The 27,976-nt window shown below is 37.9% G+C and overlaps 1 protein-coding gene across 2 annotated transcripts; it reads right to left on the minus strand.

The window, feature by feature from the left end:
- LOC109938366 (NOP2/Sun RNA methyltransferase 3) lies at positions 1-27,904 on the minus strand. Of its 2 annotated transcripts, none has more exons than XM_048603278.1 (7): positions 27,776-27,904; positions 25,840-25,955; positions 24,729-25,072; positions 19,304-19,458; positions 14,469-14,590; positions 2,728-2,802; positions 1-703 (listed from the first exon to the last, which is right to left on the minus strand). In XM_048603278.1, the coding sequence occupies exons 1-7, from the start codon at positions 27,890-27,892 to the stop codon at positions 628-630; spliced, it is 1,005 nt and encodes a 334-aa protein (XP_048459235.1). In that variant the 5' UTR covers positions 27,893-27,904; the 3' UTR covers positions 1-627. The 2 variants fall into 2 exon arrangements, with proteins under 2 accessions (XP_048459235.1, XP_048459234.1); XM_048603277.1 differs by adding an exon at positions 4,248-4,521 and having other exon boundaries at positions 1-2,802.
- Between the last annotated feature and the right edge of the window lie 72 nt (positions 27,905-27,976).

A 27,976-nucleotide genomic window follows, 5' to 3' on the forward strand; every position in this document is an offset into this window, starting at 1 on the left:
TCACAGCTGCAGTTGAAAACTGAAAAGTACTGCACAAAAACAAATAAGCTGATTGAGGTTGTTTTATTGCAATAAAGGCAGGATAGAACATTTAAAATTGTCAAAATATGTTTTTAGCAAAATATCTACATATAGTTACTTCTTCCATTCAAGAGTATTCCTTTCTAAATGATCCGGTTGCAAGACAATAAAAACAACGCATTAATCTTAAAACACCTTTCTATGTTATAAAATATATTTCTGAAAATAATTTATAGCTACGTAAATTATATATTACACAATGAAAAATTATCACAATTTGACTCAGCATTTTGTCCTTTACAGATTGTGACATCATGTCATCACAATTTATTGCAAATGTACTGCACAACCTTCACCTCTGGTCACCTGGAGTCAAACAGTCAGTGAGAATAAACAGAAATATCACCTCTTTTCAGCAACCGCTACGAGTTAAAAGGGAATGAACAGTGGCAGCTTCCAATTAGTCCTTTGTGAATAAAACTTCACGGCACAAACTACCCTAGTTCTGCAATGTCAGCTCTCAAAAGCATGAAAATGGAAATGTCACTAAGACCACTGCAGAGCACTCTTCAGACTTCAAGACTGGGGCTACATTGTCAGGATGTGTCATGAGGTTGATAAGGCAAGCACCACTGTTTCCAGTCTTGCTTTTTCTTGTATGACTACTGAAGACAACAGTGTTCTGAAAAATATTTACCATAAAAAGCCATAAATTTATTCTATTGATGTAATCATTTAATAACATCTAAAGCTTTTCTTATTGCAAATGCTTTGTACTTATCATTTATTGTATTTCATAAATGGGACTGATAACCATCAGTTGTTAAGAGTCCAATCACAAAGCAATTAAATGCCATTACCTCATAATTAGAATGGCCAGTGCCTACCATGAGCTTTAGTACAGAATCAATATTTCCAATTAATTTTCAATGTCACTGTTCTATAACTTCCAACTATTATTGCCGTCTACATTTCTAGTCCTCTGCTCATCACGTACATCCTCCTGTCTCATTTCTACGTTCAGCTTGGCAATGTTTTTCTGAAAGTGAAATAAAAGAGCACATTGGACTGGAATGGAGATCATAAATTTTAAGGTGGGGGGGTAACGTGGGAGAAAAAGAGAACAGCGGGTTAGAGATGAGAGGGAGGAGGAGAGATTGAGAGGGGAAAGAAAGCAGAAATGGATACAGAAACTGCTATATGCAAGGAGATGCATAATATTGAAGATACATAGGGGAACCGGCAGAATAGATGAGAAAGGTTATCAGAGTTATGCAGAAATGCAAAGTTGAGGTTAATATCAGATCATCTTACTGATTGGTAGAGCAGTCTCAAAGGGCCAGGTGCACATTTTTGTTCCTTGTTCGTATGTAACTGCTACAGCTTAATGACAGCAGAGTATATTATTTACTAGTAATTGAAGATCACCTGACTTAAATACTTGAAATGCATAAAAGGTCATTTTCAGCTCAAAGAAGTGACTTTAATTTTTCAAAATTACAAGAAAACCAGTGAAAGTAGGTTTGCTTACATTTAGTGGGGGAATGCCACATGGTGTCAGTCTTAAGTGCTCCATATTCAGGGACAGCAAGCTCAGAAACAAAGTTCATTCTACTCGCTACCGGTTTAAACCTCAGCACCTTTCTCAGGTTAAAATGGCTCCGGCTGAATCAGGAGCATCTGAAGTGGAATGCATAGGCACTACATCAGCATCAGACATGCTAGATGGGTCAGCTCATATTCTGTCCAATAATTTTGTATGTTTGTATATACATCGCTGTCATTTCCATTTCTTGCACCAGTTGTCCTGATGATGGAATAAGACTGGCAAGTCAATGGCAGTTTTTCACCAATGGTCTCTGATTATACTAATAGATACTGGTCTCAAACAAAATAGGGCTATTATATCCAACAAAGCATTACAGTTTAATTCCGTCTAGCTGCAACAGGTAAAAAGTGTTAATACAGATCTTAACCACCTGCAGACAAATTTATCAACAGCTTTGCATGCAAGCAAAGATTAGAATCTTGCTGTTTCAGAATGTACAGCGACATTTTTGTTTGTACAAATTTTCAGTATAATTTCATATTTACAGTGATTTATCTTTTTATATTAATAGGCAAAGAAGGATTAGCTTATTTTTGAAACTGGGAAAACGATGCATTCCACAACCAACCCCCTGTTCCTGGTATATCAGAAATCTAACAAAGAATCGATGCTATAGTGTGGAAGGTGGGATGCACACCATCAAAAACAACTTTAAAGACCTTGGTAAAACAATTCTCTAGAGTCCCTCTATTGGTTTCTGGGAAATATACTAGTGAGCATTTTGCCCATTACAGGTAATTAAATAAGTATATTGCTGGTAGGGAGAAAAAGCATGTATTTTTTTAAAACTTTAATTGCCCATCTATTTAGTGGTTTATTTTGGCACAAGCCAAAGAATGAGAAAATGAAAAATACCGTAATACGTATCTTCTTTTAATTATCAGATAACACTACAACAGTGTTTAATAAAAATCTACTTAAATGTATGGTAACAATTTGGACCTTTTATTCAGAGCCACTTTCCAAATTCAAGTGCATTCCTTCCAGATTCTGCCACATTTAGATTAACCCTTGGTCAGAGCTCTTCAGTAGGAAAAAAAAATCAGATGATGTAAATCATTTCATTACATAATATAGATACTTCACTGAGTCATTACAGTCTGAGAGTTTTCTTCTTTTCAGTATGTGTGTTCAGCTCTCTTCCTGTGCTTGGGGAGGGAATCTCTTGAAATCTGAGTATAAATGTAAATAAAATACATGTTACACACTTTCAAAATGATTACTAAGCAAATCAACTCTCTCTAACCCATCGTTCTTTCAGTCCTTCCATTCGCAGTGTCTGTACTTGCCAATTTCCTTCAACTAAAGTTGACAGCAATCAATTATCAACTAGTATTGAATTCTCAAGTTTTACTTACATAGTTGGACTTCACATTTTAACCACCTTCCTAGGTTACATATACGCCTACAAAAGGTACACCTCATTCTAAAGAAGGTTCCCTGGAGAGTGAAGGGGGAGAACTTTTTCTTAGTACCCTTATTGGTACACCAATGAAAAATAAGGGAGGTTTACAACATGCATATTTTAGCATGCTTTATGAATGGCCAGATTTGCTGCCAATCATATTTACATAAACTAATCTATAGATACAAATACATATTGAAGCTGGAGACTATTCGAGCGGCATGGCGGCTCAGTGGTTAGCACTGCTGCCTCACAACACTAGGGACCCAGAGTCGTTTGAGGCTCAAACGACTGTGTATGGAGTTTGCACATTCTCCCCGTGTCTGCATGGGTTTCCTCCCATGGTCCAAACATGTACAGGTTAGGTGGATTGGCCATGCTAGGAGCAGGGAAGAGCAGGCTAGGTTAATCATGGGAAATGCAGGTTTACATAGATTGGATAGGGTAGGGATGGGTGTCCAGGTGGGATGCTCTTTGGAAGGTCTGTGTGGACTTGGAAGGTCTAGTTGAGAATGTCCTCCATTAAGTCGTGTTCTGGGCCTCTCTGACATTTGAATTTCAACAAAACAAAGACTTTTAAATGCGCAGAAAACTTTACTGTGCCATTTTTATTTATTTCTTGTAGTTATTTACTTTAGTTACAATAAGCATCTCTATTGTTTCCCTTTAATGAGGTTCTGTATATTGGAGGAGTAAAAAGAAAAGAGAAATATTAAAGATGCAGAGTATGGTAACATAAGCAACAAATGTCACTTAATTAAAAAAGACAGACAAGATACTATGGAAGTTGGAAATCAAATAAAAGCAAAATTGCTGGAAAGACTTAGCAGGTCAGATAGAATCTGTGGAGAGAAACAGAGTTAACTACACAGGTGAATGATCTTGTCCATCAACCTGAAATGTTAACATTTTCTCTTCACAGATTCTACCTAACTTGCTGATTATTTCCAGCATTCTTTTTTGTTTTCATGCCATTTACTTGGCTACACAGTCAACTCAAAAATTTAGAGGTAAAGGGCTCATAATTATCACATTCCAATCATTCTCACAGTTAAAATATTTCATACACAAAATATTTCTGAGGTTTACCATTTTACAACTCTAATTACCTTATGGAAACTAGAATCATAAGTGTGTCCAAAGCCACATGAAAGCAGCCTGCTGGGATCACAATAATTACCATACAAGCCCATTTATTTTAAAAATTTGTACCTTTATTGCAAATCAGCGTAACTTGAGCAATTTGCTGACATACATTGGACCCCAGAATCTTCCTTGTTCTGGCACAATTAACTGTCCATACTGTACACCTTCAGCAAACGTGAAGTTATGAGCAAGGGAACGTGCCAAGCCTGTTAAATCCACAGCCTGAACGTTGTCATAAGAATTCAAGACAGAGGCCACAACATCATCATTTTCTGCTCGAGACAGTGTGCATGTAGAATAAACCACTGTCCCTCCAGGACGCAAAGCCTCAAGTGCTGACCTGTAAGTCACCAGTAAAGAGACAGTTAGGTCACTTCCATCAGGCACAGAGCAGCAAGATAGAAAATGTATCTTGTTTATTTTTGTAACTGGACTGAAAAGTAACTTTGACAATGCATCATCTCTGTGGAATAGTACTCTGATATAGGATTCAAGTTGTGCCATTCTGCACCCTCAATCAGCCTGGGTTTCAGTATCAGCGTCAAGTAATGAACATTATTTTTTGTTGCAGAAACTGTCATTTATGGCAGCAAGTATATATGAACTTTTAAGTGAACTTTAATTCTGTAATGGTAATACCTCAGGAGAACGGAACATATAAACAAGAAACAAGATTAGGCCACTCAGCCCCTCGAGCCTGCTCCGCCATCCAAAACAACCATGGCTGATCTGATTTTAACCTCGACTCTACATTCCTGTATATCCTAATAATCTTTCATTCTCTTGATAACCAAGAATTTATTGACCCTGCCTTAAAAAAATTAAAGATTCTGCATCCACTGCCTTTTGAGGAAGGGAATGAAAAAGACGCTCAACCCTCAGAAAATATTTCCTCATTACTGTTTTAAATGGACACCCCCTTATTTATAAAAGCTATAATCCGTAATTCTAGATTCTTCAACAAGAGGAAACGATCTTTCAACATCCACCCGGTCAATTCCCCTCAGAATCTTTATAGGTTTCAATTAAGTCACTTCTGACTCTATTATTCTCCAGAGGGTAGAAACCAAGCCTGTAAGGCCTTTCCACATAAAGCAATCCACTCATTCCAGGTATTAGTCTAGTAAACGTTCTCTGAACTGCTTCCAGCACATTAACATCCTTCTATAAATATGGTGAGCAGTACTGTAAATGCAGTCTCACCAAGGGCACATTTCTTACATTGTCAACTCCATTGCCAAGTTCTATGGACTATGGATTCACAGCCCACACCCTGCCCAAATGGATCCAGTGCAGGGAAAGTGGCTCAGACTGTGTCAGTGCGAGGGGGAGCCAAACACAGCGCGAGGGGGAGCCACACACAGCGCGAGAGACAGAGAGAGAGAACAAGAAGAGAAGAGAATTGGGCAGGGAGGGGAAAAGAAAGAAGACCACCTCTCTGATCAAGAGCAAAGAGTGTTGCCAACAATCAATACTGCTTACTGTCAGTAACCGACCATTGATACAGTGTCTACAAGCTCCTAATTCTATAAATGCCACACATCACCTGCCTTGCCACTTTTAAATATCTGATTAATTCAATTATTTTTACTATTTCAATGTTAATTGTCTCCAATTCCTACATGTGCATGCTTTCTCATTACAATAAATGTTCTACTTACTCCAATTGAAATTCCAGATAAGACCAGCAGGAAACACTCACTGCCAATCTAGTAAGCGTTACTACTAATAGTTAAGCCTTACCATTACTAATTGAAACTTACAAAAGTAAAATTATGGAAGTTTTGCAAATTAAGTCAGAAAAATACTCACTAGTTAATCAACTACCTGCTTACCTTTGATGTCACACTGATTTTCTAAGAATTCAGCTGTTTCCATCTATGGTGACAAACCCTTATGGAATTTGCTATCCCACCATTTTTATGCTGTTCTATGTTTCTTTATAAAGTGGTTACTAAAATGGCTGGCACCTCATTCCTCACAAAAATTCCCCCAAGCTCTCATTCAGTGTCTAGCTGAACTCAGTAACTAAGTACTCTAACTGAACTTACTTAATTGGATGTCAAGTTTGCTCTTGAGCCCGGAATGGACCAGTCTATGGAACCTCACAGCCAAGTGCCTGTTTCCAACACAGTATAATGTTAGGATCTGCTCTGAACCCAATGCCAAAGTCCTGAACCCAAACCCTTGGACGCTATCACTATTATTTCTTAAGATATAAATGGAATCATATTTCAAATAAAGGTCTTAAAATTGTAACTGTTTTGAAGAATATCTGTTAGATCTATGATCATTTAGAATACAAAATAAAAGTATTTACCATAACAGAATTTACCATAAGAGTACTGCTATATATTAAATACACACAACCAACTAAGATTGAAACCAGACTTTTTAAAGGTAGTAATACATTTTGCTGACAGGTAAAAATATCACCTTGGTGGAAAGTGTTATTTAAATTGGTTTTAAGTGCAATTGACCCCATTTGCTAATTCAATTTGTGTCATTAACAGTGGAGTGATAATCATCTTAAAGCTTTTAAAAATTCACATTACAAGAAACTGTGACATTTGGCAGTATTTAGTGAGCACCTGTCTATTTAAATCTTATTTTGTATAATTCTAAAATATGTTGTGCTTGCTCTAAATGGGTTACTGGAATCAGGAGTTTCTGAGAAACGGATGACAGCCGTTAAGTCAATAAAGAAAGCGTTGATTCAATAAGGATATGCATTATGGATCGAAAAGCAGTTTCCAGTAAAAGGTGACTGCCTCAGCATCACTATCAGGCATTTAGCTGCAAGGCATGCTGCCTTGTATGCCACAAATTAGGAGGGCCAGTTTTGCACAATGCACATTTAGAAATGTATGATCATTTTGTGTTGTGGACACTTGTGAAGCATAGTTAATTTAGTGAGAGATGTAATTTGGAAAGAAATTACTTTGCTTTAATTTGACCACACTCTAATTGTGGCCATTATGTCATTTTCTCTGAATGTGAGAGACTTAATGCACTAATTTCAAATTATTTGCTTTTTTTTGTCAAATAGATGTATCAGTTGGTCACAATAATTGACTTGAATAATTGGCAAATAAATCATGGTATCAAATAAAAATTGTCTCTAAAATGACACCTACAGCTTTGTATTAATAATGAAAAGCAGATATTCAGCAGTACATAATCACAGCAGTGTTATTTCAATGCTGTTGAATAATTGACCTATAGTTAGCTAAATGGTCAATTATTCTATACGTAAGAAAAGGAATGAGAAGTGGGCATATTATCTACCTTAGATTCCATCTTTTTAATGTACAAACTCATCAATAGTCACCCTGACTGCTGACTTTTCCTTCAAAATCTGTTTCGTACAGTATTTGACCAGTCACTACTTTTGTTTAAGTACGAAACACACTACTTTTAATGATTATTGTCAGTCATCATCACTACAATAGACTAGTCTCAGTATGAGTTTTAGGGACACATCTGAGAATATAATTGGAAATGTCAGCAGATGATATCCAATTTGCCCAAAAATAAAACTGGATCTCCAATCCAACAGAAAAGTTGCAATTATTTTCAATAATTTTAATATTTTTTTTAATTTCTGTAATCATTACATGCTGTACCTGCTATACACATTCATCTAGTTATTCAAAATTCAAATTGCCACAATGTGTTTGTTTGATCTGTTTTTGTCTTCCTAATTATTTAGGAACAAAATACCTATAAACCACATCAGCAGTGCCACCTGATGGTAAAGGGCAAATTTGCAAGCAAGCATTTAAACTTATTTGGTCTGAGCACAGAGTTCAAGTGCACAATGTTTATCACTTAATCTAATAAAGACCATGTATTCCTGATCCAGTTATTCAGAAGAGCCGAAAGCACAATTGTACCTTTGAAACTGCTATTTAACCCAATCAGGTTTCCAATTCCCTTCTTACAGAATACGGACTGTGCTTCTGAATTCACTTAACATAAAATGCTAGAATTCTCACCACTTCTGCATTAGCACCTCCATGCAAATCATTTTTTACCATTTATTTTCAATCTATTTATGGCATGCTTCCTGTGATCTCATTTCAGCTCAGTAAATGTGCAAATTAGATAAAATGTAAATTGTCAATTTATTCACTAGAGCAGCAAAGAAATTCTGATGTGTATAAAACAGTGTATAACATTTAGCGGCTCTTATTCAATAAACAAAGGTATATATTAACACAGTTTGATGAATCTACAAAGTAATGTACAGGAGATGTAGACTATTGACTGTAAACTACTACCAATGAGTCTACCAAATACCAGCTTTATGAATTAAAGAAGCAAACAAAATGGAAAATTATGAGCTTGGAAGTCACTCCCATTTTTAGTGTTACAAATACCGCTACACATTCAAAATAGCATTCATACCATGTGGACACAATTCTAGTGTGGGCCATGCCAGCTGCCATTTTGATCACATCCAAACAAGAGATGCCCTTTAGCCTGATCAGAAGTATGAGGCAGCTTATTTGCATATATTTGTGACCTACCACCTGCACATACTTGCTTGTACAATTGTAGCTTATGCCAGAGGCAGCTTGAACCAGTGCCAATTAGTTTTGAGAAACCCAATGCATCGAATGAGAGGAACAGTAGTCATCTTAATCCTTGCTCCTAGATCATCTTCAATATAACTCCAAACTTCAACTATTAATCTCCTCCTGGAGTTGTCTCCTAAACCCCTCTCCCAAATCAAAATCACAATTTCAGATTCTCCCAACAATAACACAGCTCTAGAAAATACCATTTGCTGATCTCAAACTCATTCCTGATAACTGTAATGTAGGGTCCCATCACCTCTCCTCCAGATCCCACACAACTGCTTCGTTAAACATTGGCGCATGGAGTTATGCAGGCTCAAACCATCATGTCTTCTACATGGTCAGGAGATCAGACAAAAAATCCACTGCTGCTTTGTCCTCCCCATTAGTTTGTGGGCTATTAGCCCTGTACAGGTGAGGTGTTCAGTCACAAAATACCAAATTTCCAGGCCTACATGATTTTAATTATTTTATAGATTATCGTTTCATGGCATAATCTTTCTTATTAAAACCTCCCTGAACTTTCTCATACTATTTTTTGAGAGCACATGTAGAGACTAACATCTTATCATATAACAAAGCACAACGAAACAAATTAATCATCCTGTTTCTGGAGCAGCAACTAAACCACCTGTGTGTGGCCCACTGCTCACCATTTTAGTGAGAAACTGGAGCAAATTATACACTAAATAAAATTCTACAATTTGCGTATGGGAAGGAATTTAAAATTAATTTCTATTTTGATACGAACACAAGTTTCGTACAAAAGAATGAATTCTTCAAAAATGAGAGTAAACAGGGGCACTGAGTTTATTAGCTGAGATTTGAGGTGAGGTACTTAAAAATTGCATTTGTTCTTGCTACCATATTGTTCTGAGACAGTGTGAATGGATGGAACCATTTGCACATTCTAGAAAGACCAACAGACAACGTCGTGTTTTGGATCCTACAGCCAAGTTGGTTTTCTTGGAGATTTGGTGGTGGTGGTGGTGGTGGTGGGGGGGGGGGGGGGGAGGGGGGCGTGGTGCGCGCTAGTGTTTGTGCGCACTAGGAAAGAGTTCCGATTCTCTACTCAAAGTGGCATTTTTGATTGGATATGATTGCCAGTTGGCCAATACTGACACACAATTGAGAATGTTGACATTTAGCAGTCAAGAAACAGGTGGGATAATCAGAGACAGACAAAAAAGTGTTCAGCAATGTTGACTTGTATCACAAAGAAAAAGTTGGCTAAATCCATTTTACTGATAAAGCAGCAATGTACAATTAGTTGGAATGAACTGCGAAACGGTGTTCGGTTAATCACATAGTTTATGTTTAAACAAACTGCTTTTTTGGTGCTTAACAGCTGACCTATGAAAAGAGAAGAAAAGGCACATGACAGCACATGGGATACACAATATTTAGGAACACCAGACCATCATACTATTGAGCAGTAAAGTTGAAAATTAAGGAGAGGTAACTCAAACTCTTGTATAGAAGGAAATACTTCATCTTGGATCATGATCAGGTGATGCTTTTACACACATCCATTTTGATTTGCAAAGATTACCAAAAAAAAACTATATAAATGTTTATCTCATTATACAAATAACAGAAATATCCATTGTATATAAATGTTAAATAATAGGTGCGACAAGACTAAAGAATTCTCAAGGATTGCACATTAAATGCTTCACTACGTGGGGATAACTCGCATCCGGAAATTTTATTTTTCTTTTTCATCAGATAAACGGCCAGCTAGCAAAGCATTGTTGCAAAGTGGCTTAGCTTGTTTGCAGAGGATAAACGAGTTCAACTGTCAATCACTGATGAGTTTCAAACTTAGGATCCTTTCAAAATTTTGTTTTCGTTGCTTAATGGGCAGCAAGCAGACAGGATGGATTGTCTCCCTTCCCCCCAACCTCCTCATCCACCAAGATTTACGGAATCCAACATATCTTCTTCTTTGAACTTAACTGAATACGAACCATATGGGTTTGATATAACTTACCATTCGCTCCACCATAAGATGTGACAAACAAAAAACTTTACCCCTAGTTCAAAGCAGTACTGTAGTTCCTTAAATGCCTTACTCATCTTAACAGCTAACCCATTGTGTCAAGCCAGTCAATATGGTGTCTGGAGATTGAAAATTACATTCCTGATGTTTAAAGTGAGGTCATTCCAAAATCTTTACATTTCCTGCTAGTAACATTGTTAATCATTCATCAAAACATTGCTTGGAGTTTCACACTGTCAAATTAATAAATGTTATAATAATAACAAAAGCCATAACCATCACCTTGGTTAAATACCATAAGCTATTACTTGTTTTAACAATTATAAATAATACAATGCCACGCATTTGTGTAGAGCAGATAGGTTAGCACAGACTCAATGGGCCAAAGCATTTTCTGTGCTGTATCACAATGACTCTATTCAAAGTAAAATCAAAGGCTTGTCAGAATTATTTCCTCATCATAGTTTTTCAAAGCTTGGCACCACTGAGGATTTTCCTCACTGAGTCAGAATATATAAAATTGAGCTGAATTTGGCTTGGAGGAAACCTGTTAAGAGTCTCTGGTCAAACCTGCCCTTCTGCTTAGTTTAATGCATTCACACAGACAATGAACCAATCAGCCTCCTTTTGTGCTAAGATTAAGAAAGAAGGACTAACTGCATTACTCTTTGGAAGTCAACTAGGGCTGATAGACTATGTGCTGATTACATAATTTAATGACTTAAATTTGTGGCTTCTGTTATACAAACTAAGTAATAGGTAATGTTGAAATAGGCAGATCCTATTGATAGAACATACAATCAGTTAATTGATATTGGCTGAGAATTGCAGCTCCAAGACTTTTATCAATTAACTAACTGTACATTTCTATCAATGGTTTCTGTAGGCAGTTTTACGTGTAAAGTACATACACATTAAGTCAATTCTGCTAATGATAAATTGATTTACAAAACAAAGAGTCGATCTGTGCTATTTTCTTTCTAAAGATGGTAAGAGTTAAGCCATTTGAAAAGTCATGATATATCAGTTCTATTTGGCAAATCATGCGGGGATTAGAGGAAAGCAACCGCTCATGCAAAAAAATGTAGAACAGTCATTTTTTTATAAAAATCTAGGACCATTTTTGCTTTTCAAAGTGAAAACTGACACATGTTGCACCAAATATCATGTCTTCCTAAGTTGTATTTAATAATGGACAAATGTATTGTGATGTTCTTCATTTCAATCTTTAACATGTTTATTTCAAGTTAAAAAACATAAGATTACTTTCTAGGAGACAAATTAGGGATGGGGACAATTAAGCCAATTTGAAAATGATGGCAAAATCTTTAATTCACATCTGTTTTGATTAATTCTATAACTACAGTCCAAAGGAAGTGGAAGTCACCCTTGGAACAAAAAAACTGACAACAAATTTCATTTACATTGCATTCCTCACACAAAAGACACAAGCACCAATTAGAGATGGGGGAGAACTGAAGGCAAGATTTAGTTTGAAGGGTCTAGGCCCGAAACATCAGCCTCTCTGCTCCTATGATGCTGCTTGGCCTGCTGTGTTCATCCAGCCCTGCGCCTTGTTGTCTCGGATTCTCCAGCATCTGCAGTTTCTACTATCTCTGATTCAATTTAGTTTTAAGGCTTTGGTTTTATAGACACTTTTGAAGATTGATGGCGGTAACAAGTGATGTGACTTTGGGAAAGAATTTCGGAAGACCACGGCATTCTGACTGAACACTGATTCTTGAATGCTGCAGCTGATTGGAAGGATACAACAAACAAACAAGTAATTTGGAAACAGAGGAGTTGAGTATGCAAGTCTGGGCTGTGATGGCACAGTAGACATGTCCCTGTCTTTCAGCCAGAAGGCCAGACTTGAATTCCAAGCTGATCCAGAGTGGGTTTCTTACACATCTGAACAAATTCATTAAAGTAGCTGTACAAGATCGCTCAGGTAGGTTCAAGAGAATATGCAGTCTAAAGCCAAGACTAAAAGTCTTGATACCAATTGCTGAAGTAACTGGAGCTTTGAAATGACAGGATGTGATGAAATTTTTTGCCGAAGAGATTCTGGGACACTGAATTGAGATAATCATCAACGGGTATTGCAGAGTCTGAATCAAATACTGGATTACATTTCCAAATCAGGTAAAACATGTAAAAAGGAGGAATGAATAACTAGAGTGATTGAGAAAAACAAACACAGATAAAGTAAAAATATAATTGTGTTTATTATCCAATCATTAGTTGAATTTTTGAAAAGATTATTTTCAGAGTCAGAGAAATTGTTTGACAGTAATTAACAGTTATCAGACAGTTAAAACAGTAGTTCCACTGGAATAGACAGTCTAATTTTTTGGTAAATTCAATTAATTTCTGTGAGGCATGCACAGAAACGTCACTCCATTCCATGTGCTTCAATTTTCTTGTAATATACAGTTATTGTGGAACTTTGAGGTTACGTGAGATAACAACCTCCTGCCTTCCAAGTTTATCTGTACATATGCAGTCAGTGATAGATGCTGTGCAATTTCCATGTAATAGTGCTAGCTTCCCCTATTTCAACTGCAAAATGTAGACTTAGTGCTATTGTTAAACATCTTGCAAAAGATCGCTTTACAAAATGCTGTTTATTTCTTTACTTATTTCACGTTATTCGGGTTACATTGTGTAAATGACATACTGCAAGCGTCCCATCATCAGTAATTGAAATAGAACAAAATAACAAGAAACAAACAACCATGATGACCAACGCACTGTAACTATGCAGGATAGGCTTCATGGACCATTTGGTCTTTTCTCTGTCATTTGTATATTCACATACAACTAAAAATGCCAAAAAAACAAAGTGCCAAGAAAAGGAATAAAATCATCCTGTGGCTATTACGGAGATATTTTGGAACAAAATTGCCTTCTTCCCATCAGAAAGAACACCAGAATTAAAATAGCATTATAATTACAAGCTTATGTCAGAATCTAACATGTTATCATCATCATTTATTTTCGCAGAAATGTGTAATCTGAACTCTGCACATTTGGGAAATTAATCAAAACTCTGGAGAGTACAAATGAACAAAAAAGGGCATGAAAGATTTGTGTAATCGGCCACGTTATTCACCAGTACTAAATAATGTTCCTACAGACTAAATTAAGACAAATATTATATGGTAAAATAATAAACTACCTATAGTGCATCATATCCTGAAAACAAAAGAGAACAGTCTCTGAGAGTGAAAGCTTAGGCAAGGTCAAGATTGGTTACTGGTTTACCAAAGGAACATAGGAATTGCTAGACGATAAAAAAGACCAGAGTCCATCTAGATTGCCTTCTTCTCCCAATAGTCATGTAATGACAAGAGAGATGTTGACTAATTATACCAATCGTATTAGTCTACAACAGAAGCTGAGGCAACAAAAACAAAATCCCAGTGGTGGAGTTGTTTTGGGAACCACAGGTCCAAAGTCAACTTTTTTGCTTTACAAGCACGCCACACCGACCACACATCATGTCTCAAATAACTCATGTACCATATCCTGACACATTTTCAAATAAATCTAATTTATTTTTGTATTAATCAACACTAACTGCTTCTATTACCTCTCTAGAGAGTCTGTTCCAATACATTGACTACTTGCTCACTGCAATCCTATTTCATTTAAAATGTAAAACATAAACAGGTGGGCTTTAAGGTTATCATCTCGTACCTTAGTAATTGCCCCTGCAAAACTGGTAGTTTAGGCCTCTCTGTAATCCTCATGGAAGCCTGAAGGACATCAGAGGAGAAAAGCCAACTTCGATCATTTGAACATGGTGTGTCCACTAGCACCTAAGAAAGCAAAACAAACTAGTAAAAAAGAGACCAAGATTCTTTTATCAAAATCCTATTGCGCTTCCAGTTGAACATGAACTTGCTCAGTAATCAGCATCCCAACCCAAATTCTCATGCACTGTTTTCAAGCATCTTGCAAAACTCAGCATGTAATCCAGGCTGATAACTGGTAGTACTGAGGGCAGCTTTGTCAAAGGTTCCAGTTTTCAGCTGAGATTATTACCTGATATCTTGTTGGTCTGTCTGGGTGAATCAAATCAACCTGTGGTGCCATTTGATATGGAGCAAGGCGGCGGTCAGGTAGTGGACCCAGTCAATATTCCTCCTTGACTGATTATTAATCCACTGATTGAGAGAGTTCACAATGAACTGACTGCCTGCACAGTTCACCCATACAACAGCAACTGCACTTTCAACATACCAAAGAAGCGATTAGGCTTTTCTTTTACAATGTCATTGTGGCTATATAACCCCAGCAACTCACCTCCCCCCAAAAAAATCAAGAAATCCAGCAGACACAAAATGATTTCTAACTCAAGAATGGCTGAAAATAATTCTCTGAATTAACCAAGTTTCTAAATACTTACGTTATGTGCACTACCTCAAGGTGTCCCAGGATGCAATATGTCTGATAATTTGTCAAAGACTGAATATGCTGACCTAGATAAAAGATTTACGTCACAGGGAAAGCTGACGTACCAAAAAAGAGCGCTCAAGAAAAATAACTGTCTACGGCTCTGTAACCCTGGGTAAAATGTGAGGATGGCAGTGTATTTTCAAATCTCAGATAGTGACATGTCATATGAGTTGTATGCAAGCTAAGGCGTTTAGGGAATTGCACTACTGATACGTTGTTGATAAGGTCTCTGTTGGGACAAGATTTTTTTCCTCTCCTGACAATAACAGCAAACCTTGAGACACACGACAATATTCACCAAAAGTACAAAAGCTATTGTGACTCACATATATAAAGTGCAACATACAACAACGCTGGACTCAAATCATTTGGTGGCAACGTCTAGCAGTCTGACTTAATTCACCCATTGACATGAAGTTGAGTAGTCTGATACTGGGGTTGAGTAATAAAACAACAAACAAAATTACGAAAAGGGGGCATGGGTGCTGCATGGGCCTGGGTAGATGTACCAGATCATCTGTACTAAGAATATGCAGTTCTGTGGAAATTAAAGAAATTAATTTCATGCAATTTATAAATAATGGTTAGCAGGAAATAAAGGGCCTGCTTCCTTGTTGTTTGACTCTATGACTAAGATAACTGACCCAAAATAACTCTTGAATGAAAACTGATACTGCTATTCAAAACAAATTGAACAGTACTAACAAAACTGTGAAATAATAGAATCCAACTGAATCTGATTCAAGCTTGGATTTATCATTTTGTGCTGGACACAACGAGGTTAAGCACTGTGCGCACACAGAGACAATGATGTAGAACCATTTCTGGCAAACTGAAACATTGAGTATAACCTGACAACTGAGCACCCCCTAGTGGCCAGCAACAATACAACACAACAAGGTGTAGAGCTGGATGAACACAGCAGGCCAAGCAGCATCATAGGAGCAGGAAAGCTGACGTTTCAGGCCTAGACCCTTCATCCAGCTCTGCACCTTGTTGTCTCAGATCCTCCAGCATCTGCAGTTCCTACTACCTCTGATACAATACAATACAGATATTCAAAAATTCAACACAAAATCAATGGCAACATTTACATATAGACAGAAGGCTGCCACTTAATCTGATGTTAATTGATTGTAGAATGTCATCTAATTAAAGAACAATGGACTTTAGTGCAAAATTAGATCTACTCGAGAGCACAAGGGGCTCTTTTTAAAAAAAAATAAGAGTTTGACATCCAGACAGTAATCATCTAAAGAAGGAATTCAGATATAAGACCGCATGAATGGAAAAGAATGCAAAGCCCATACATCTCCTGATATCGGAATGTCACTAAGTACAGAATCTTGTCTTTAATAACGTGCAGTTACATTGCACCATTCTGACAGCTTTGCCATTGTTGATCCAATCTAAAAAGATATAATGTAGAGTTTGCTGTGTTTAACAACAAAGACAATGCACATGGCAGAGGTACTTCATGCACAAAAACACCCAAGTGTGATTTGAAATGAAATTATTAAAATCAAACTTTGCAAAATAACTAAACCAATAACCAAATCTGGAGTTTATTTTTGCATCTAACTTTTAACATTGGTCTTTTAGGAACAGTTTAGAGAATTCCCTCTCTAAATGCATTGTGGGTCTTCCTTCAGCACACTGGCTGCAGCAATTCAAAAAGGCAGATCACCATCATCTTCTCAAGGGCAATTAGGGACAGGCAATCAAAGCTGGCCTAGCCAGCGATACTCTCGTCCCATGAGGAGCAAAAACACCTAAACCTCAAACATTAATGCACCCTGCATGAATAAAATAAAATATTTTACTCCATATTTTAAGTCATTAAACATAAATATATCTCACAGGTAACCTGCGAAGAAAACTACTCCTGAATAATTATACTCTCTCCAAGTTTGAGATTAATGGAATACTGAACAACCAAACATAATACGGCTCTCCAAAACCATATAGAGGAAATATGGAGTTTATAAATAATTACTAAGCAATATCCAGCTCTCTTTAAAAATGGCACTAGCACTCCCAGTACACAGTAAAAGAAACTGTTCACATGTGTATTACTGATCTTTGCCACAATGTGATTATATTGTAAGATAACTACACACAAGGAAGATCATTGAAGATATGGCAGTGCATCCACCCAGAAATACGCTGTAGCATCCAATTGGTTTTTGAATGTTTTCAGAGTTATGTCTCCACTATTCTCCCTGAAAGTCCATTCCATTTGCTGATAGTTCCTTGTGTAAAGCTTTTCCCTGTATCATTGTGAAATTTACTTCTTAATCACTGTTTCTTTATTCTTTTGATTGCTCAATTTTGGCCTTTTAAACTCAAGAATATTATCTGCACTGCCTCCAAAATCTAAATATCTTCTTTGCTTTTGATAAGCATAACTGGATAGAGTATTAAAGTGCAATATGACTGAAACACTCTACAGCTTAACTGCAATTCTCCTTATGTTCAACTGTGTAAGCTATGTAGTTCATGATTCTTCAAGTTTTATTTTAAAACTGTTCTCACATACAATCCTCCTTTTACACATTCTTCTGGTTCCACAATCTTTTTTTTTAAATCCAGTGCTATGACTGCAGTAGAGAACAGCAATGCTTTTATTTCAAGAATCTGAAAACCCAGTTAATTACTTAAAAAGTGAAGCCACAAGACTCTGTTTAAAACCAAAGAACACAAATACTAATACTCTACCTTAAATAGTCACATATATTAACGGTATTGGAAGTACAATAAATACAGTTACTTTTACTACAAACTCAACTTCCTAATTCACACTTTCTTCCTCACAAATACCCCAAAAACTTGAACCAGCTTCTCAGAAATTGGAAGACAAGCTACATGGTCTAAGTATAGATCAATGCTGTTTCTTCATTTTTGTTGATCGTGGCCTTTTTTCCTGCTATTATGTCTACATAGAGAGAAATAACGTTGTTCCCCAACACTCTTCTTCCTTCCCTACCCTTTCCTGATGTCATGAGCTGCAATATTTAGATGCCAGTCCCATGCTTTACATAGTCATTATTCACTTACTCCTAATGCATTAGATTCGTCCCTACAGAATACTGCCTTCAGTTCTACCATTTTATTTTAGGTACTGCGTACATTGTTGCACAAGCTGTTTGTCCTTAGGAGTTGTTCCTTTGCTACTTTTATGCTTCTGTTATATAGTTATATCTGTTCACGAACCATTTAGATTCCTCTTGTTCCTTTCTTCAGTCTAATCTTCTCTCTCATTCCCCAGATCTTTTGCTTTCAGATTTCCATCATTCTTACCAGGTCAATCCCCCATTCTTATTACGTTAAAGTCCTATCTAGAGCCTATATGTTCTTTCTGCTAGGAAACTGTGTGTTGAGTTCATGAAATCTTGTTATTGAAATCAAATAATGATAGCCCAAAAATAAGTCTTCGAGCACTCCATCTTAACATAATTCCTTTAATGAACTTTCACTTCCTCCCACTCTTCAATCAATTTATTATCCATACCAACAGTTAGCCTGTTTCTTCAGAATGCTTTGATTTTAATTAATAAGCCATTGTATGGGACTCCAATAAATGCTTTTGTGAAAGCTGGGACACAGCTCACCCACAGAACCTTCCACAGTGCACTTTGACTCCTAAAATGTAGTGAAAACCCAGGACCTTGATGAGGCTCTTCTTCCCCTGTGACAACATAACAGCTGTTTATTAGATTGGTATAAAAACAGTCCTCAAGTTTATTCTAATATTTCTGAAATCTTCTGTGGTGACTTTTTTTTATGGCTTCAACTTTATTAGAACACATGCTTGTGAAAGTTGATTATAGTGGAGGTTTTCTTAAACTACACTTCTTATACATTAGAATAATCTTTAAAATTTTATCACCAGGCCTTGCTTGAAATCAGTACAAGAGTTATTAACTCAATGCTGAGCAGTCCATAGGTCTAAACCTATGATTGAGTGTCTGACACTTCAAAGCTATAATGAGCTATATCACCACAGCACAGAAATTGTCTTGAACTCAGTGCCTGCACCAATCTAGCAAAATATGATCAAAATGTAGCCTCACCTTGTTGTACATTTGAGGATACTGTGGACCAATGTGTCTGCCATCCAGGTCAGTCACAGAAATCACGTTTCTTAAGTCTTCAGGTACAAAAGAGCCAAGTGTTTGCTTTAGCCGTTGGTGTCGCAAGACATTATATTCATTGCAGAGAAAAAAACCTTTTTTTGGAAAAACAAAAATATAAATAAGATTGTACAGATGACCAAAGATCTGACTCAAGGAAGAGATTCCAACATACAGAACATTTGCTTCAGCAGTCTGAAGATGTGACTTCTATCCTCCCAAGGACATAGTTACATACCTGCTTTGACCTAACACGATGATCCACCTCTCAATCAAAATTGCTTGGGTAAGAGCCCCACTCTGGAGACCTGAGCAAATTGCAGACTGAAATTACAGTGCTGCACTGTCAGAAACATTGTATCTTAGGTCCATCTGCATCTTGGGCGTACATAAAAGATCTTGTGGTACTATATGAAGATCTTTGCAACACAAAACAGACTTTCTGATTACGGATGGCACTGCAGTTCATGGAACTGGAGTGAAAATTGACTGTAATGTTTTCCCATAAGTACAACAGTGACTATGCTTGGCCCAGCCAGCAAAGCTTATGCTGCGTTTTCAAAAAAAAGTAACAGAATTGTGTAGATTCTATTTTAAAAGGGAATCTAAGCAATCGATCGGACAATCTATCCAACAGCCTTTCATATTTAAACATAATGACCCATATTCTGCTGTAGAATAGTGAAGAAGTAATCAGAGGTCTGGGGAAATCGGAGAGACATTCCTCCCAAATGCCTGAAATGCATGTTTAAACATGGAAATCGGGAAGTTGCTTTCCAGGTTGCCTGGCTTCTCTTGAACCTTTGCCAACTGGTGCCTCAGCAAGGTACATGGAAGGGGTGAAGTTTCAGTTCTTATCAACCTGACTATCTATTCAATGTGCCAGAAAAATTTGAGTTTATCTATTCAAATGTAAGCGAATTTTTGAAAGCAAGCATTGACTTAGTTATTGTAAAAAACCTCTCTAGCACTGAAAATTTACAAGTGTAAAATCTTGTTCCATCTGAATTTGAATAATGTTGGAGAATTTAAAAAAAAAGGAAAAAAATTCTTCCTTCACTTTTTTAACCAAATATTTGCTCCTCTATTTTTGCTTCAGGCACACAATTTTGCTTATTCTAACTTACATTTCCTGGTTTAGATCTTGGACACCTAACTAAGAATTCCTTGATCAAAACAATCTAAGAGACCTGATGTTGCTTGCCCTATTGTGTAGCTCCTAAATCGCCTGCACACGACATTATGCTGTGCCAAACTCCCAACACGCATCTGTTTGCCACTGACCCCAATGTCCGGGTCCATGAACTTATTAGAATTCTTGCATCTGTAAAGACTTAACCTTTAGTTGCATGAAATTTTAATTTGACAAAACTTTTCCATTACAACAATTAGTTCTACATTCATGTGTAATTCATCTGACTATACCCACATTAATCCTGTGGAAAAGCAGTTAAGAGATATCTAAAGTTAATAGCTAGCTATATTTCTCACTGTGGCAACAAGGTGCAGGGCTGGATGAACACGGCAGGCCAAGCAGTATCATAGGAGCAGAAGGGCCTGAAGGGTCTAGGCCCAAAACGTCAGCCTTTCTGCTCCTATGATGCTGCTTGGCCTGCTGTGTTCATCCAGCCCTGCACCTTGTTGTCTCGGATTCTCCAGCATCCGCAGTTCCTACTATCTCTCTTTCTCACTGAGGCCCATTTTTAGAACATAGAACCATACAGCACAGGAATGGGCCCTTCAGCCCACGATGTTGTGCCAAAACATGACGCCAAATGAAACTAATCCCTTCTGCCTACCACTGGTCCATATCTCTCCATTCCTTGCATATTCATGTGTTTATCTAAAAGTCCCTTAAATGCCCCTATTGTTTCTGCCTTTATCACCATCCCTGGCACTGCATTCCAGACTCCTATGACTCTGTGTAAAAAAACTTGTCCCTCACATCTCCTTTGAACTTTTCCCCTCTCACTTTAAATGCATTCCCCCTAGTATTAGGCATTTCAATTCTGGGAAAAAGATTCTGACGGTTAACCCTATCTACACATCTCATAATTTTATAGACTTAGATCAAGTCTCCCCTCAGCCTGCACCACTCCAGAGAAAATAATCCAAGTTTTTCAAGCCTCTCCTTATAGCTCATACCCTCTAATCCAGACAGCATCTTGGTAAGCCTCTTCTGCCACCTCTCCAAACCCTCCACATCCTTCCTGTAATGTGGAGACCAGAGTTGAATGCAATACTCTAAGCGTGGCCTAACCAAAGTCTTACAAAGCTGCATCATGACATCCTGACTCTTGTACTCAATTCCTCAACCAATACACCTTCTTTACCACCTTATCTACTTGAGTGGCCACTTTCAGGGAGCTATGGACTTGAACCTCTCCCGAAGTGGAGCACCTCATACTTACCAGACTAAACTCCATCTGCCATTTCTCCACCTACATCTGCAACGGTTTTATATCCCACTGTATCCTTGGACAACCTTCTACACTATCCACAATTCCACTGATCTTTGTATTGTCTGCAAACTTACTAATTCAATCATCTCCATTTTCATCCAGTCATTTATATCCCAAACAGCAAGGGTCCTAGTATGGATCCCTGCGGAACACCAATAGTCATAGACCTCCAGCCAGAAAACTACCCTTCCACCACTACCCTCTGCTTTCTATGGTCAAGCCAATTCTGAATCCACGCGGCCAAATCATCATAGATCCCATGCATCTTAAATTTTCTGACTGAGCCTACTGTGAGGGACCTTGTCGAAAGCCTTACTAAAATCCATGTAAACAACATCCACTGCTCTACTCTCATCGATCACCTTTGCTACCTCCTCAAAAAATTGAATCAAGTTACTAAGACACGACCTACGCTTCACAAAGCCATGCAGACTGTCCCTAATTAGGCTATGCTTTTCCAAATGTGCACAAATCCTATCCCTAAGAATTCTCTCCAATATCTTCCCAACCATTGATGTGAGACTCACTGGTCTGTAGTTTCCTGGATTATCCCTATTTCCCTTATTGAACATAGGAACATTAGCTACTTTAGCCAATCCTCTGGGACCTCTCCGGGGGCTAGCGAGGATACAAAGATCTTGGTCAAGGCCCCAGCAATCCCCTCTCTTGCCTCTCTCAATAACCCGGGTAAATATCATCAGGCCCTGGGACATATTCACCTTAATACTCTTCAAGAAATCCAATACCACTTCTTTCTTGATCTCAAAGTGCCCTAGCATATTAGCATGCTCCACACAAATCTCACTATCGTCCATTTCCTTTTCCTGGGTGAATACCAACACAAAGTACTCATTTAAGATCTCACCCACATTGTCTACCTCCAAGCAAAAGTTGCCTCCTTTATCTTTGAGTGGTTCTAGCTTCTACCTAGTTATCCTCTTATTTTTAATGTACCTATAGAATGCCTAGGGATTCTCTTTAACCGCAATTGCCAAGGTCATTTCATGGCCCCTTCTTGCTCTCCTAACTCCCTGCTCGAGTATTTTCCTGCTTTCTTTACATTCCTCACAGGCCCAGACTGATTTTAACTTCTTAAACCTTACACATGCTTTTTACCTTTTGACTAAATTCACAACTTCCCTCATTATCCAAGGGTCCTTTACTTTGTTCATGTAAATAAACATTGTTTTATCTAAATATTTTCTGTTGCAGAGTCATCTTAAAGTCGCAGTTACTTGTCAATTTATAATGATTTTCCTAATTATGATATTTTAAATGTTACTGGCTTAATTATCAAATCATTGATTGTATGGATTTCAAGTTTATGCACCACTATTATCAGCTGGTCAGCTCTTACATACAGCCTCAGATGCACATTCGCTAGAAAATTCCTTGTAAAATTGTGTTATTGCATCATTTTTTTCTTGGATTTTTATCTAATGAATGCTGACCTGAAAAGATGTCATTACAGCCTATTTTAATGATATGCTGCTCAAAAACCTAGCAAAATAAAAGAAACTGCATAGAAAAACAATGAGCTGTTCATGTCAGAGAAGTGGCAGCCCTCATGAAAATCTTCCAATTATATTAAGTGATTTCATCGGAGCAGTACATGCAATCAGCCTATTCGGCCAACTAATTTTCCCAGCAAGTGCTTACTTTCTCATGCTTCATAGTTGTTGCTACTTATTATTCAAGCTTACACAGAAGTAAAGCACTTTCATTTGCATTGTATCACACCAAGATACCACTAGTCCCCTGTTTGTTTTCCCCCCATATCCATGCACACCATTTCTATCCAAAGAACCATCCAATGCAGTCTTGAATGCCTCAAGTGAATTTGTCTCCACCAATTCCTAGGCAGCACATTCCATATCCTTACTACTCGCTGTGTGAAAGAAATTTTTCTCACATTGCCCTTGCTTCTTCAACATATCAATTTAAATCTATGCTCTCTCGTTCCTTTTCTTTTATAAGCAGGAACAGTTTCTCCCTATCTACTCTGTCCAGCACACTCACAATTTTGAAAATCTCTATCAAATCTCCACTCAGCCTTCTTCCTTCCAATGAGGGCAGTCCCAGTTTCTTCAATCTATCCTCAGAACTGTTATTTCTCATAAAAACTGAAAGAACTGCAGATGCTGTAAATCAGAAACAAAAATGGAAGTTGCTGGAAAAGCTCAGCAAGCGTGGCAGCATCTCTGAAGAGAAATTTGAGTTAATGTTTCGGGTCCGGTGACCTTTCCTCAGAACTGATGGTAGCTAGGAAAATGTCGGTTTATATGCAGAAGATAGAGAGAGGGGAGGGGGTAAGGAGTAAACAATAGCGGGGGATAGAGCCCAAAGAGAGACAAGAACAGTTGGACAGACAAAGGAGTCGATAACAATCTGGCTCAGAGTGTTTATAGCTGCTTATAGAGACTGTTTGTCACTAACAATAGATAGTGTGCAATGGCAGACTATGTGATAACAAGGCCTGGTGTGCGGGGTTGGGGGCTAAGACATGGGGGAGTTTAGGCCGTCAAATTATTGAACTTGATATTGAGTTCAGAGGGCTGCAAAATCACCAAGCGGAAAATGAGGTGTTGTTTTTCCAGCTTGCACTGAGCATCACTGGAACACCGCAGCAAGCCTGAGACAGTGATGTTGGCCGGGGATCAGGGTGGTGTGTTAAAGTGGCAGGCAACTGGAAGTTCAGGGTCTTTACTGAGGGCAGAACGTAGATGTTCTGCAAAGTGGTCACCCAGTCTATGCTTTGTTTCCCCAATTTAGAAGAGACCATATTGTGAGCAGCAAATGCAGTAGACGAGTTACTACCCTCCTGTAACTTGCAAACATGGCAATTCTGAAAAATGAAAGCACAATGTGAGTTTTCCACAGCAACACAAAATAACAATTATTACCTGGTGTGGCGTATTGCAATATTGCCAAGGATTTCCCTCCAGGAGCAGCGCACAAATCCAGCACACGCTCTCCATCTTGTACATCCAATGCAAGGACAGGCACTAAGGAAGCTGCATTTAAGAGGTAGTAGTCCTTCAACCTTTCAGTACAATGTTGGAGTCTGGGGAACCGGCACTGGACATTGCTGATGTAACATCGTAAAGAATGCTGGGTAAGGAGTAAAACATCTGATAGGAAATTGTAGTATCCCCTAGACTGAAGATACCGTTCAAATGTCACACACTGACTGAACTTGTTCACAAGCACAGCGTACTGCCAGTTGGAAGGAAGCAGGAGCACTTCTCTAAAAGATTATCAAACAAAAACAGAAGTAAATTGCATAAAATTTAAAACGATACAGCACTTTTTGTGTGAGGAGGGGGATCTTGGGGAAAACAGCAAAATACTTGAACATTTGCCTAAAACATCCCTACAGAAATTACTGATATCCATGTATCTAGTAATTTCCAGCTATAGAACAATTAAATCACAATTACAAAACGTCCAGAGATTATGTAGTGCTGTGCTATACACTACGGGCATATTAAACGTACACCTTTGAAATGATTTGAAAGGATTCTCTACTACAGTGGTCATGTCCCACAGGCGATGGGGTGGGGGTGGGAGTAGAATATAGATTACATTTATCAGATTTGGATGGACTAACCACTAGTTGGTCTTACAGTTCCAATCAGCAGCAAGTGGAGTGTCTGCACTGGCTTGAAAGCATCTCGTGATTGGAAAGCAGATATTGCCCAATTTAACATATAGTTTTTGTTTGGTAGCAAAGTCAAAGGTTCTCTAAGCTTTTTCAATAGAGACTTGATGATGAAGCAGCCACGTTCTCAGTGAAATATCCTGTATTAGGGTCAGATCTCATTAATTTGGAACTGACAGCAATACTGTACTTCTGACACATAGACCATTCTTTCATGAGACTAGCATCCACCCAATTGAGGGAAACTTGGTCTCGATTGTGTACCCATTTCATGCTCTGAACATAAGAGCTTTTGATCCTACCCTGTACGAAAGTCAAAATGAGAAGTAGATGAAAATTACCTCTATTATTACCTGACTTTGTCCCATAATTCTCCAAGTTCTTGTCCATATCTTTCATCAAAATGTTCCAAAACAGGTTTGCAAATTTGTTTCTGTGGTTTCAATTTGATATGAGACCTCTTGTTTATCTAAAAATGCAAACAAAATTTGAAACATTAATTGCTCATGCTCTGATTGCTCACTATGAATCTGTCTTTTGCTTGGTATCATCTACTTTGCACATGTTAATTTGCTATATGAAAAGTAACCAATGTTGGTAAACCGGCATTGAAAATGTTCAAATATTGCTCTTGTACAGCATAGATGTAGCTTATATTAAAACAGCTGTGAAAGCAACTCAAGGTTTGTCTTGTAAATGCTGTCCACTACTTATTTCGGTGCTGGGGAGAGCAGGGAAGAGATGAGGGGAGGATAAACATGCTGATAAGAAATACCAGTTGGTCAAAGTACTAAAGGGCCACTCAGTATACCCCAGTACGTAACACACCTTCAGGAAAAAGGGAGGTAAATATGTTCATGACCTACAAATTCAAAGGTTATTTAATGCTTTCCATAACACTTGTTCACTTCAAAGTACATTGCAATTTCTTTGCAATATTTGAACACTTTGCAATCATTCCCATAAATTTGTCACAAACAATTCAGAGATTATTACATATATAAAAGCTACTCTGCATTAAAATATTTCCTCAAAACTAAATGTTTTTTACAAACTGCAATTAAATATTATACTCAAGGTTGGGGGGTGGAGGAAAAGAGGAATATTACCAAAAATAGCTGAGTGTACCAGCTTCTAATTTCTCAAAATATTGTCTGTTATCCACAAGAATCCTTTGTATGAAATGCAGCGTATGCATATTGTGCAGTTAAAGTTAACAGGCAGTTGCTCTCCTGTTAGCTTCTTGCTTATTTGTTCATTTCAGGAACCTAGACAATTCAAATTAAAAGTTTACATGTTTCAAGTGAGAAATGTTTCACGATGTTTTGGGGAAAAGAACTCAAGTGAAAACTGCAGACGCGGTTCAAATCGATTGTGTTTATGCCCTCTGCTTCCCTGCTGCTCCTACAGAAACAAATGACCAACTTTGTGCAACTAATATCCACAACTGCCTAACAGTATGAGGTCTCCATCTAAACATATTCAGTGTTTAAGAATATAGTTAGACACTAACTCAATGATTTATTACATTTTACTTGAATAGGGGGGCTACAAATGAACTCTAACAGACACTCATAATTGAATGTGGTTCTGTGAAGGTCGAATGTCTTGTTGCCCTTGTACCTGTAACTAATGTTGAACTAATGTATGTCGATGGAAGTTTTCAGGAAGGCCATTCCATCACTAAACTTTGTGTCTATGTTACATATCTCTCAGAACACTCTTCCAGTTCTTTTTTTTGGATCTCCTGTCGGTGCTGTGGAGCATTGCTGTTCTTTTAATCACAGTTTAATCTGGTTACATTCATGGACTTCCTCACTGATCTGAAAGAAAAACAGAAATTGCTGGAAAAGTTAACTGATTTCTCCCCATAGATGATGCCAGATTTGTTGAGTTTATCCCGCAATTTCTGTTTTTCTTTCTCTACTTTGAATAACGGCTTTAATCTGGTTATACTCATGGATTTCCTCTCTAACCTCAGACACATTTATTCCTGTCATTGCTCATTTCCTCATCACCTCTGCTCAAGGATATTCTTTGCAGTTATTTCACTCCACATTTGAAAGGATCTGTAACAGTTTAATTATTACATTTCCACGTCCAGCCTGCCGTTTCTTTGATTTAACTTGCTAATGATTGTCTTTTTTTCATGCTCGCTCTCTCTCTCTCTCTCTTTACTTTCCCAATTCCCTTCAGTTTATTTGTAATTTCACCCCCTTGTATTTTCTACATCTCCCGCTTCAATTCGGGGGGAGGAGGGGGGTGGGGGGTCTAAGGGCCCGCACTCACCTCCTCCCGGGGCCTGTATCCCTCAGGCTCAGCGACAGCCACTGACTTCATCCGAGAGAGAGACACAGCGCTCCGGGGGCCGAGCAGGGACCACGGTCCTGCTGTTGCCCGAAACATGGCGGCGCCCAGACTCATTCCCCCGGCCCCAGCCCCGCCTCCTCACTGCTGTCCCTCCCCTTTCCCTCTCTCCTCACTGCTGTC

This window comes from Rhincodon typus, chromosome 11 (genome assembly GCF_021869965.1).
Source record: "Rhincodon typus isolate 14 chromosome 11, sRhiTyp1.1, whole genome shotgun sequence".
Classification (NCBI taxonomy): Eukaryota; Metazoa; Chordata; class Chondrichthyes; order Orectolobiformes; family Rhincodontidae; genus Rhincodon; species Rhincodon typus.